At 36.8% G+C, this 14,376-nt stretch overlaps 1 protein-coding gene across 5 annotated transcripts in view; it reads right to left on the minus strand.

The window, feature by feature from the left end:
- Positions 1 to 268: 268 nt before the first annotated feature.
- Positions 269 to 14,376, minus strand: part of GXYLT1 (glucoside xylosyltransferase 1) — a 52,628-nt gene continuing 38,520 nt past the window's right edge. For 2 of the 5 annotated variants that reach the window (XM_060657907.3, XM_060657909.3), the window contains 2 exons: positions 6,036 to 6,193; positions 269 to 5,791 (listed from right to left, as the gene is read on the minus strand). In XM_060657907.3, coding sequence (XP_060513890.1) covers positions 5,764 to 5,791; positions 6,036 to 6,193 — 186 coding nt within the window. In that variant the 3' untranslated portion in view covers positions 269 to 5,763. Of the gene's footprint in view, positions 6,194 to 14,376 lie in introns of all 5 variants that reach the window. The other 3 variants (XM_060657908.3, XM_060657910.3, XM_060657911.3) reach the window with 2 other exon arrangements.

A 14,376-nucleotide genomic window follows, 5' to 3' on the forward strand; every position in this document is an offset into this window, starting at 1 on the left:
TCTTCTTGCAAAAAAAGACGTATATTTCTGCCTCTAGTTGTCATGTGCACCTGGATATTAGCTGTCACTCTGTGGCCATGTGGTTGAGACCAAGCTCACATGCTGAAAATGCTGAAAAACAGACAGTACCTAGCTTCTGATGACACTGTTCAGCTGTAGAAATAACCAATCTTGAAACTGCTTACAGTCTAGGCTCCTAGTTATCAGGGATCTCAGCCCTAAAGATTCCAAAATTGTTTTTGATTGCTAGAATAATTCAGACACATCATTTGAAGAAATTAAACATTTATCAAGTACATGTTTATTTAGCAACAGCAATACAGTTTCTCAAGAAAAAGAGGAACTGAATTCCCCCACAACAGAACAAAGCAACTTTCCATTATTCTCAGGTTACATCCAAATCTATCATCTTATACCCCTTTAATAAATTTCAAGATACACCAAATACTGGGAGGAAGATAACCAAATTATCCTAAAACCATAATATTTTAAGGTAAAAGGCAGTTTAAGGGTAGTAATTTCTATATATCACAGTATACCAACAGTCCTTCCTGTAGCTTTAGGACCAAACTCAAAATATTAATGTATTTATGCAAAATGCTTATGAAAAATTGAAACACTTGCAAATTTTTCCAGTTTCTTATTTCAAGGACAGGTGCAAACCATCATCCCCTTCATAGATCTTCTATTACAGCATCCATAAAAAACCATTGGTCCAGCTCTCAAACACTGATGACAATGCATATGATGTATGTGGGTTTTGCTAAGTCTTGAATGGATGACCTATTCTACAGGTATACTACAAACCTTGAATTATTTTTGCACAACATTCCAATATTCCCTGAAGAGATTTTATACAAAGTTAAAAACAGCTATTTTCCATCACAAAGTTAACTTACTTTTTAAATGGAATAACACTGTTGCGTTCTCTTCATGTTTTACAAGGAGTTGCATGGTAATACGTGTGTGAATATGCTCACAAATTCAGATTGTATATATAAACTAAACATAAGCAAAGGTTCCGCATCAGTTCTTAAGTTTGATATTAAAATGCCTGACCACAGACCCTTCAAAAAGCATTCACAGTATTGGTAATAAGAGAAATTTTCAAGAGATTTTTTTTTCCCTATCTTTTCAAAGGCACTCTTTTGTTTACAAATTGAGTTTACAGAAAATTCTAAACAAACAGTACCATTAGACACTTGGAATTATTGGTAGAGATAAGAGATATGGTGACGACATACTGTTTTCCATTTAAAAGTAAATTTGACATATAATCAATTTTGAACTACCTAGTCCAACAGCTATTCCACATTCTTCTCATGGTTGAGTAATTCCTAGATATCTGAATTAACATTATAGTCATTTTTCATTTAAAAAAAAAAAAAGAACATTCCTGTGCCACCTCTTAGACTTGTCTTAAGTTTATATAACTTGGTTTTAGAAACCTGGTTTCATGTTCAGTTAATTAGGAAACAGCAAATATCAGAACAGCTTAGCCAAACTTTAAGAGGCAAAAAAGGGTTGCTTTGGCAATGTATAAAAGGATAACTGTTACAGTACAAATCACTATTTAATCTACTATTATTAAATATTAAAATGCATAAGGCAATTGTTGTTTTAAGACACTTGAAAGACATTTAATGAATGGATAACTGGCCCCACACCTGAAATATTGCACCCCTCCTATCCTTCTCTATTTACTCTAAGGAACCAAAAGAGTTATTTAAAAACAAAAAACAGATCCATGATCTTTCTAAAACACTTCAAAGAGGTTCTGATTACCATTAAAGTATTTATTACTTACAGTACAAACTTCTGAGAGACACTGAATGGTATCTTTTCAGGCTTTTCCCTTCAGTGTGTTTCTCCTATTCTCTTGAATCCATTCTTAATGGTGTGACTGCAAATATGTCTACTGAGGAATCAATAGATGTGATTTTTTGTGTAAACTGCCATTCAAAGCAGGGCAATGATTCCCAAATCTGGCTTCCTATCAGTTTCATGTAAAAAACTGCTGCTAAGATTCCTGGGGCCCTTCGGACCTAACCAAGCCATCCCCTCCACCCCAGCCTCCCCTGTGAATCCATGTGGTTAGTCTTGCATAACCCAACACCTGGGATGACTTTAGAACAATATTATAAAGGAGGGTATCTGTCATCATGTTTCCACAGGTCTTAGCTCACAAACTGGGATCCAGGTAAAAAAAAAATACAATGTTGATCATCATCACTAAATTTAGGTCAGTGAGTAGAGTGACCGGAAAAAGACTCTAGTATTGATAAATCAAACCAAGGTAACTGTGCTGCCCACCTCTATGAAAGCCAACACCCCTCCTGACCCTGGAGGGTCTCATGAACTGAAACACAAGCCAGGAAGACAGTTGCATGGGGAGGGGGTGCTAAACTAAAAAGTGACTGTTTCCATAGCATTTCTCTCCATCTCCACTTCTCGATTTTCCCACTCTCATTCCATCTTTTCTCTTACTCTGCCGTTTGCCATTCTCACTTTTATTCCCTTCTCTTTCCTCACTTTTCTCACTTTCTCTTTTTTCCTTCTCTTTATTTGATTATTCATTTATAATCACCCCTTTCTGCTCTGCTTTCTCTTTCTTAAAAACTCCTCCTTACATAATATAAGCAAATTCATACTGGAGATATAATACATGTCAGAAAACACTCATCCACTCACCCCAAGGAAACAAAATGATATGTAGAGGAGGCAACATGACAAAACAGAACCTCAACAGTAATGCTCGGGTGGCATGTACAAACCATAGAGAATGCATTCAAATCCGTCATTTCTGTTGAGTCACATAACTTCCTGACTTACGACTTCTGAGTCTCATGAGGTGGGAAGAGCATATTGATTGTTTACAAACCAAGGCACATGGAAGGTGAAATGAAATGCCTGGGATCCCAGGCCAAGAAAATAATCCAGATGTAACACACAGACTAGTTTTCTTTCCACTATACCAGTAACATCTCATGGGAGGCAAGACGAAAGAGCAACAGATAAGCGGTACTATTATTTCAGGTTCTAAAGTGTCCAAAAGATAACTGGGGTTACCTTACATATTATGAACTATTCCTCACAAGGAAAAAAATTTTATGTATTGCTTTAAAATGTAAATCACAATATATATTTTCTAAAGGTTTCCAAGTTCTTTTAAGATGGCTACTTCATACAAATAAAGTTTGACTACAGTTTGAAGTCATTCCACTTTGGTAATACCGTAGCCCAGAGATCGTTCTGAGGTCAGAATTGTTCTAACACAAAGACTCAAAGAACATTATATAATGTAATTTATATAAACTGCATAGATATACTGTTTTATGAAAAGAAATATAATATGTTCTCTAAGTTGTTCTACAATTTTATTTCATTAATGCTGAGAACTGCCTTTCTTAAGAATTCTCAAAGAAAAAGTTACCCTATCTAAAGATAAATTCAGAAAACTCATTTTACTATTGTTATGAACTTTCTGTAATAACCTAAATTTTAGGTAAATATAGCCCCTGAAGTAGGAAGTTTTCACCATACCCCAATTTATGGTAAAATGCCCAATTAAGTCAGGTCTGAATAAACCAGATGAAGAACCTTCTAACTGATCTACAGTATGGAGCATGTGACAGTGTAAATAAGTCACAACATGAGACCACAGTATACAGTTCAGTTGGATTAAATCATGACCATACTCTACACAGTCCCAACCCACTCTATTAGAGGCTCTCTGTTCACTGAGGAAATTAAAACTAAGAAACTTACTAATAATATAAATTCCTATTTTTTCAATAACCCCAATTACTCTAATATTTCAGAATCACATTTATAATCCAGCTGTGCCAAGAATTATGGTATTCTAACTTCAATCTTCAAGTTGGCAAAATGATTCCTAATAGTTCCAAACTAGCTGACATCAGAATCACCTGAGGTGCTTATTAAAAACAGAATCATAGGACTTATTTTTGTACCCTAATTCTAACATCGGAGACAATTAAGGAAATTTGCTTAGGAATGGATAGTAAATGAAGTCAAAGGAGGTATGATGTCATCATAGTTACCAAAGTACTTATAGTGATGAAATAATAGGCTCTCTGGGATTTTCTTTAAGAGACTCTTCAGCAAAGAAAAGGGGAATAGATAATGCAAACATCATTAAGATATTTTAAGGGTTTGATCTGGGCAAGAAGTACCACTGTACTGTTCTACTTTTGTGTAGTTTTTAAATCTCTTCACTAAAAAAAAATGTTTGCAGACTCCATCCTAGACACAGTGTACAAGAGTCTCCTAAGTGAAGCCCAGGGATCCACACTCAACAAGCTCCCCACGAGAGTCTAATATAGACAGGCAAAGTTCTCTCTTGGAGGCCACTAGAAATGATCTTATATGTACCCTCCAAACTTCAAAATTCTAGGATTCTCATTTTCTACTCAATAAACTCAATTTCAGCACAGTTCACAAGATCTCATATTCACCATGGCATTCTGCCAACGACATAGAGGCTGTGTTCTCTAAACCCATCTATTCGAAGAATGCTGGGCTGGTTATTAACTTCCAATTTGCCTTTTTTACACCTTCCTCTCTCAATTTGACCCTGACTAAAGTGAAAAAGACAGGGGACAACCACACTGACCATGTCTATCTGCATATGTCATGTTTCCACAGAGGGCACTCTAGCTTTATAAAGCTAATCACCACTATTTTCACGCAAGTGGTATTCTTCCTTCATGATTTTCCCTTCTCTAAGTATTAAGATATCAAAAGGGAAAAGAATAACCATGTAGTACTTACTAAAGTGAGACATACACTGCAGGACAGTACATGCTAAGTACTCAGAATCTACAGTTACGTTAGAGAGTAGTCAAGAACACTAAGAGAAATAATGTTTCAAGATTAAAAGAAAGTCTTAAGTGATGCTCAAAAAAGGAAGACATGTACATTAAACCAATCAAAACTACTTTTTTAATACTCAGAACAATCTTCTTAATCCAAATCATTCATGAACGTTGTCTGACTGACTTAAAGTAAGGCTCTCTACATTTGCTTCTTCAAAAGTATCTTGCAAAGCCATTCTGAGGTAGAAGGAAAAAAAAGTTTAAATGGACCACTTTTTTTCCTGCTTCATTGTAACCAATACTACTGTTCACAGGAAGTATACAGCTTATGCATTTTGGTCCATCACATTTTCCACAATCACGGAAGTATACTAGTTAGGTTCTCATTTATGATCAGCAGATCTTTTGCTTCCAGAATGCCCAGTAAAGCTGAAAATTTTCATTTAAAGTGATGAAAATTTCCAAAAATATCTGTTTAACAATCTCAGATCTGAGTTTTGGCAAGACAGGTTAGCATATACAAATGAAAATACTACATTTCACAAACACACAAAGAGACAAAAACTCCCAACATTTTTACCGTTTTTTTCACTTTCTTATACAGCTCAGTTTTAAACGTGCAGCTTACTTATAATCTAATCTTAAACATGATTGTCACAGAAATAGTTTAAAACAGAGATGAAATGTATAAAGGCACACATCGATTGTCAATAGTTACATCGGTTACATCACATTGCTTTAGAAACAGAACACGTTCTGTTCCTGTAAACTTTGTGTCACACATTTAAAGTGAGGTTAGTGCTGACATAAAACTACTGCTATACTCACAGTTTGAGTGTTTTCACTGTGTATGAGGTACATTTTCTCCATCCATACACCCCTACTGTTCTTACTTACTTGAGAAGAGTCAACCAAATTCTGTAGGCTACAACCATTCAATGTTTTCATCAATACTGGAATGACAGCAAATAACATTACAAAACATCAGAGATCAAAAGTGTCTTCTTGTTGGGATCCAATACTTTAACTTATTCTTCATTACATGAATATTTGCTTATTTAACTTCTTCAGGAAAAACAATTATTCTGAAGATGAATAATTCCTTCCTGAACACTTCATTCAAGACTATTCCTTCACACATATCCCCTGATATTTTGTTGTTTTAATTCATTTGATTTGGCAGTCACCAAGAATCACCTTTCCTTTGGTGGTCTATCATAACGATCTTGTATGCTTTTTGTTAGCTGTTTGATAAATATTTTGTAAATTTTTCCACAGTAGGTATGGACTGTCTTTTGTAGTTCCAGTTCTAAAGGTTTTAATAAGGAACGGATGTTGTCATCTTTAAAAGAACACTAGAGAAAGAAAATAAAAAGACAAAGATATATATAAAAATTTAATTAAACTCCAAACAACTTCTTCAATCAATTTAATGTTGGTAACTTCCAGTCTCACAAAAAGTATATATGCTCAACAAATATGTTCAATGAATTAAATGGCTGTATGATCTCACATTAGTGGAGAAAGTCAGAGTAAATCACTGGGGGCATCAGGGAAAGTTTTTCAGAGAAGATGTAATGGAGGCAGGGCATCCCAAGCCAAGGCAAGAAAGAACATGTACAAGGGGCAGAGAAGGCCCAGAGACACGTACTGGTATAAGATGATGATCAAAAGTTCTGAAGGTGTCTGAGAGACACTAAGGAAGGACGAAAGTCACTCTGATAACAGTGTTGAGGCTGTACTACAAAGGACTGAGAGAAAGCCATGGAGTGGGAGGAATGTAAAACGCCAGCACAGTTCAGGGTTTCCCGAAGAGCCCCTAACTGCACAAAGGGGTCCCATGGGTAAATGCATTTGGGAGCTGCTGCACATCATGCACTCTTCGTGGGAACTCACACTGGCACATGAAAAGCCTAGGGGCACCTGGGGGGCTCGGTCGGTTAAGCATCTGACTTCAGCTCATGTCATGATCTCACGGCTTGGGAGTTCGAGCCCTGCATCAGGCTCTGTGCTGACAGCTCAGAGCCTGAAGCCTGCTTCAGATTCTGTCTCCCTCTCTCTGTGTCTCCACCCCCTCCCCCACCACTTACACTCTGTCTCTCTCTCTCTCTCTCTCTTAAATATGAATAAACATTTTTTAAAAAGAAAGAAAAAGCAAAGCAAAGCCGTAAACAGTAAAATGAAAAATACACATGTTGAACATTGTTTGGCCCACTATTTCCAAAATGTATTTTTGACCAGTCCTTTTTCCCTGTAAAATACATTAATATCCCAAGGAATATATTTTGAAAAATACTGTAGTAGCAGCTAAGTGGAAATAACTTGTGATTTTAGTGTTTTACCCAGCTCTGTTTTTTTAAAATAATTTTTTCAAGTTTATTTATTTTGAGAGAGAACGGGAGAGCACAAGTTGGGGAGGGACAGAGAGAGAAGGGGACAGAAGAATCCCAAGCAGGCTCCATGCTGTCTGCGCAGAGCCCATTGCAGGTCTCAATCCCAAGAACGTGAGATCATGACCTGAGCCGAAACCAAGAACAGGATGCTTAACCTACTGAGCCACCCAGGCATCCCTAACCAGCTATATTGTTTTATTTGGCCTTTGCAACCAGGCATTTTTTCAATTAGAATGATAGATGGGGCTTGAAAATGGAACATTTTATGTGAAAGTTTGGTATCAGTGAAATATGCAAGATCTTGAAGGAAATCCAGAACCTGAAATCACAGAAGGATCAAATGACCTGAGGTCATTCCCAAGGTTCACCACCATGACACTGAGGGGAAGGAAAGGAAAGGAAAGGAAAGCACCACTTGAATCACAATTAGTGAGTCTGCAGGAAGCCACAGCCAACCTTTGGAAACAGGATGAACTTGGATGATAATTTGTAACATGGCTTTTATCACTGTATAGATGTAAACAGATGCTAAACCTCAGTATCTCTTCAGAAAGAAAACTATGAGCATTAACTGCATGAAACCATCACTCTTGGGGTGATTTTCAAAACCCAATCATATACACTGAAGATAAACATTGTTTTGAAGATCAAAAAAAAGGGGGGAAGAGGAGCTTCACTAGGAAGAATGTAATGAAAATAATAATTAAAAAAAAGAAAGAAAGAAAATAACTGACACATAGGTATCTGGGAGAAATTAAAAGCTGGACTTGTTTTGTTTTGTTTTGGTTTGTTTTGGTTTAAAGGACCTCCTACATGCAAAGCACCTAAGAGCTTTAAATGTATTAAGCATTTAAGCCTCACACCAACTTTAGGAATGGTAATACAATTACCCCACTTACAATCAAGCAACTAAGTTACAAACAACTATGGCAAGGAGAGAGAATTCTCCTAGTTACAAAGGTAGTAAGTAGCCAAGCCAGAATTCAACCCCAGCTCCAAAACTACAAGCTGCTGGCCACCACACGGCACTGCTTATCCAAATAAATATACGAAACTGTGTCAAATCAGTTTCAAAAGTCCTGTTGAAAGGTAAAGCTCAATTAACAGTGGGAAACTGGGAAAACAGCTATACTGGGTAAAGGTGTGCCTAAAATTTGTTTGGGGTTAAAAGCAGCAGCCATGTTGAACGAGGCAACCTTTATCAAGTGACACTGTCAAGTAACATCTCAACGTACACAAAACACATGCTTGGACAACTGTGTTTGAGAGGCAGATAATACTGTGAAGACCAAACTACGATCTTTTTCTTACTCAGCAATGACAATAAAATAAAAATATTACAAAGCTGCTTAAAAGTTAATTCCCAGAGGGGCACCTGGTGGCTCAAGCAGTTAAGCGTCTGATTCCTGATTTAGACTCAGGTCATGATCCTATGGTTCTGTCAGTGCAGAGCCTACTTGCTATTCTGTCTCCCTCTCTCTCCGCCCCTCCCCCGTTTGCTCTTTGTATCTGTCTCAAAAATAAAAATAAACTAAAAAAAAGAGTTAATTCCCACAAATATGAAGTACTTGAGATTCAGTTAATTCATTTTCATGTTATTTAAATCCAAGTGCTTGTGGTTAAAAAATTTTTTCTTCCCTGAGAAACTATTTTGATGGAAGATTTTTATGAAATAATAACAGTGCCTCATGAATTAGAGCTCTAATTTTAGTCCCAATAACAACTAATTTTACCTTTAAGACAGAAGATGATAAATTACCAAAATTTCCAACTATATAAATACAGCCTGAAGCCCCAGCACCTTCTGCCATTCATATAATCTGTAGCACCAAAAAGTTGTGCAGGACATAACTTGCATCTAGGTGCTCCCCTTCCCAGAGGCCACATGTGGCCTTTCCTGACTACAAGCCTCTTTCCACACTGGATGCTGTGCCTGACTCATTCACCTTTCCTTCTCTGCCTAGTACTCATCCTTGTAGCTCAGTTCAAATGTCTGCACTTCTGAGAAGCCTTTCCTCATACAGTTAATCACTCCTTCTTCACTGGCACAGTACCCAGTACACAAACTTTTAAGATCATGCTTTTATACATAAGACTGTCAGTTGAAAGGCAGTGAATAAGTATTGAGGCTAAGATGACCACAATTAGATAATCTGAGGCATTTTCAAAGAACAGAACAGGTCTTTAGAAGATGACAAAATGGCAATTCAATCCAACAAAATGCTGAGAGCCAAGTACACACAAGAAGGTCCAATAGTAACCCTAAACCACGATTTCACCTTCCATGGTTTCTGTTCCCTGCAGCCAACTGCAGTCTGGAAGCAGATGGTCCTCCTTCTGACACACTGTGAGAAGGTCAACAATAGCCTAACGCTGCTACAATGCCTACGTCATTCACCTCACTTCATCCCATCACACAGGCATTTCATCATCCCACATCATCACAGGAAGAAGGGTGAGCATAGGACAATAAGATATTTTGAGAGAGACTACATTCACATGACTTTTATTACAATATATTGTTATAACTGTTCTATTTCATTATTGGTTATCGTTAATCTCTTATGTGCCTAATTTATAAAGTAAATTTTATCACAGATATGTATGTATAGGAAAAAACAAGTAGGTATAGGGGTCAGTACTATCTACAGTTTCAGACATCCACTGGGGGTCTTGAAACATGACCCATGGATTAGGGGTGGGGACTACCATCGCATAGGAGGGAAACACTCAGGACTCCCTTGCAGAGATAGTTATGCAAATATAAGCAGGATGTGGAGTAAATCAAAGTTAACACAGAACCACCAAGAAATGTAATTCAGAATGAAATACATGAAGCAGAAAATACCTTATAGAGCAATAAAATGTTTTGTTCCCATTTTGCATTCGCAATTTCTAATCTTAATATTTTTATTCACTCAACAACTAATATTTAACAAATACGTATGGACTGTAAAACCTGATTTGCTGGAAGACACAGCCATGCATTTACATTTTAAAGATGGTTCATATCCTTTATAATTCAAATTGTTCATCTGCATTCAATAGCTATGACTCAGTTTCTGTCTGAAACTCACATAAATACCCTTGTCTGAATGCAATGCTTTTAAAAATTACACTTCTCACTGAATTATAGATAAGGGAAGATAAAAACACTAAGCAAGAGCACCATAAAAGACTGATTAACTTCATTAAATTGAAAAATGGAAACATATAGCAATAGTTAATACAGATCCAAAACAAACACAAATAATCATTAATTCAGTATTTAAAAATATTTTAAAAGATTTATTTTTTAAAAATCAAGCATAATTAATCGCCTTAAAACCATTACTCATCTTTTCAAAGGTATATATTTACCAAAGATAAAAGAAAAGATCATATAAAACTCGTGAGATTTAATTCCTCAATAACAGATTTTCTTAATGCTCAAAGGAAACAAAGAAATCCTATTTTTATAGGAATGCATTTCTTTTCAATCGTGCAGTCTCAGAATCCCAAAAGTACTTTTCTTCATTTTTATCACCTTTTGACAACCCACGATAAAGCATTATTAATATACAAAATTGATTTCTGAGGGCATACAAGGTCTGCTACATTAAAATGAACATCAACACTAAATTTTATAATTCTTCCGTGTCACTGTATCATGATAAACTGATTACCCAGAAACTTTATCTGTCAAGTTTATAGAAGAAGAAACTTAGCAAATACACAAAATGGTAGCCTACAATGCTCTCAGCACTGTGCCTACCACCACGTTTGAGAAACACCAATTTCCAGGAAAAAACTTCAGTTCCTTATCACTGCAGATCATCACTTAACCTGGCCCTGCACCAGCACACTGACCCCATCCCAGCCACTGCGAACCCAGCACTCCATCCAACTGAACAGCTCCACACCTGACCTCTCTGTGGACTTTTTGTGAAAAAAGCATTTTTTGTGTAGAAAACCCCTGAACCTTTTTCTCAAGCAGTACTCTGCCCAGAAAGACCATCCTCCTGGAAAACTCTTACTCATTCAAGGCCCACTTCAAATGCCTCCTTGTGAGGCCTTCCCTGGCCCTTCAAGGCAAAAAGCTCTTAACAGTTTCAGTACCATCTCTGTCACAACGGATTATAGTTAAGTATTTTCATTCTCATTCCTATTAATGAGGATGTACTAGGCCAGTTATTAGCAATAAAAAAAACAAGTATCTAGAAAATAGGGTCAATCAGCTCTTCTCCTGACCCCCACACTTAAACCAAACTAGCACTATTATCTATTTATGTTCTGTCTTCACATCCACATAAGATTAGGCACAGTCTAGTCGAACAGAGTACATCTGCATGAGGGATAAGTGGTTACATGTATTTCTCCCAAAGTATCAGTGAATTAGCTGCATAGACAGTGAAGACATAGCCCATTAAGCAAAATCATAAATCCATTTGGATTTGCCCCAAGTCTTGGTCCCCAACATATTCACAGAGACCTGGTTCATGCATCCATCTAGGGGTATGTAAAGTATAATCGCTCCCTTGGCACAAAAACAGACACATAGACCAATGGAATAGAATTGAAACCCCAGAACTAGACCCACAAACGTATGGCCAACTAATCTTTGACAAAGCAGGAAAGAACATCCAATGGAAAAAAGACAGTCTCTTTAACAAATGGTGCTGGGAGAACTGGACAGCAACATGCAGAAGATTGAAACTAGACCACTTTCTCACACCATTCACAAAAATAAACTCAAAATGGATAAAGGACCTGAATGTGAGACAGGAAACCATCAAAACCCTAGAGGAGAAAGCAGGAAAAGACCTCTGACCTCAGCCGTAGCAATTTCTTACTTGGCACATCCCCAAAGGCAAGGGAATTAAAAGCAAAACTGAACTACTGGGACCTCATCAAGATAAAAAGCTTCTGCACAGCAAAGGAAACAACCAACAAAACTAAAAGGCAACCAACGGAATGGGAAAAGATATTTGCAAATGACATATCGGACAAAGGGCTAGTATCCAAAATCTATAAAGGGCTCACCAAACTCCACACCTGAAAAACAAATAACCCAGTGAAGAAATGGACAGAAAACATAAATAGACACTTCTCTAAAGAAGACATCCGGATGGCCAACAGGCACATGAAAAGATGCTCAACGTCGTTCCTCATCAGGGAAATACAAATCAAAACCACACTCAGATATCACCTCACGTCAGTCAGAGTGGCCAAAATGAACAAATCAGGAGACTATAGATGCTGGAGAGGATGTAGAGAAACAGGAACCCTCTTGCACTGTTGGTGGGAATGCAAATTGGTGTAGCCACTCTGGAAAACAGTGTGGAGGTTCCTCAAAAAACTAAAAATAGACCTACCCTATGACCCAGCAATAGCACTGCTAGGAATTTACCCAAGGGATACAGGAGTACTGATGCATAGGGGCACTTGTACCCCAATGTTTATAACAGCACTCTCAACAATAGCCGAATTGTGGAAAGAGCCTAAATGTCCATCAACTGATGAATGGATAAAGAAATTGTGGTTTATATACACAATGGAGTACTACGTGGCAATGAGAAAGAATGAAATATGGCCCTTTGTAGCAACATGGATGGAACTGGAGAGTGTGATGCTAAGTGAAATAAGCCATACAGAGAAAAACAGATACCATATGGTTTCACTCTTACGTGGATCCTGAGAAACTTAACAGAAACCCAGTGGGGAGGGGAAGGAAAAAAAAGAGGTTAGAGTGGAAGAGAGCCAAAGCATAAGAGACTCTTAAAAACTGAGAACAAACTGAGGGTTGATAGGGGGTGGGAGGCAGGGGAGGATGGGTGATGGGTATTGAGGAGGGCACCTTTTGGGATGACCACTGGGTGTTGTATGGAAACCAATTTGACAATAAACTTCATATATTGAAAAGAAAAATAAAAAGAATAAAGTATAATCGCTCCCTGCCAACTCACCTTAATTACATAAAAGAGGATTGTTAAGACGGGGGAAAAAAAGAACAGATATCTAAGGCAAGGGTGGGGGAGGGGCAGTATAATTTTTTTCATTGTCAATATAAAGCAGATGCTTAAAAGAGGAAAATGAGTGATGGGCACTGAGGAGGGCACCTGTTGGGATGAGCATTGGGTGTTTATGTAAGCTAATTTGACAATAAATTATATTAAAAAAATAATAATAATAATAAAAAAAGGAAACCCCAGACACCAGCATGTGGGGGCGGGGGCGGGGAGGTTTAAAAAAAAAAAAAAAAAAAGAGGAAATCCCGTTTACAAAGGCAACAAAGAAATTAAAATACTGAAGCATAAACTTACGATCTGTTCAAAATATGAACATATCTATTAAACATTCATGAAAGACACAAATGGAAAGATAGCCCTTGTTCTTGATTAAGATGTCTCAACAACCAAACGTCTCAATACCATCAAAATGTCTGCAGCTCCTAAGAAGCGGACTCACTACCAATAAAAATACAAAATGAGTTAATATTTGTAGAAAAAGATATCTACAATAGCTAGGAAAACAGTAAAAACAGGCTCTGAAGAAGTAACCCTACCAAATATTAAAACATAACACAACACCTTTATAATTAAAATAGTATTGCATTAGTACAAAAATAGGCCAATGTAACAAAACAGAAAATCCAGATATTACAACAGAACTTTAGTATATAATAAAGTCAGTATCTCAAATCTTTGGGTTAAAGACAGACTTAAATAAACGGGTATTCAGTCAAGATAGCCATTTGGGAAAAGGTCCATACCTCACCGAATACAAAAGATTAAGTTCCAAATTGAGCAGAAGACTAAATGTAATAAATGATACAGTATGCAGGTGAATTTTTCTACAACCTGAGTGTAAGAATTAAAAGGTTTCTAATTACGAATTTTTCTTAAAGCTTTTAAAAACTTGATTACATAAAATTAAAAAAAAATTTTAATGGCAAAAAATGCTATAAACAAAGTAGAACTGGCAGAAAATATTTCCAGCAGATATCACAGATAAAGGACTAATGTCCCTCAAATACAAAGAACTTGCAACAATTGGCAGGAAAGGAGGGGGGAAGCAAACACCAAAATTCCCTCATGGTGATGGTTGCACAACTCTGTAAATATGCTAAAAATTACTGAATTATGCACTTTATTTTTTAATTTTTA

Source organism: Panthera onca, chromosome B4, assembly GCF_046562875.1.
Source record: "Panthera onca isolate mPanOnc1 chromosome B4, mPanOnc1 haplotype 2, whole genome shotgun sequence".
Classification (NCBI taxonomy): Eukaryota; Metazoa; Chordata; class Mammalia; order Carnivora; family Felidae; genus Panthera; species Panthera onca.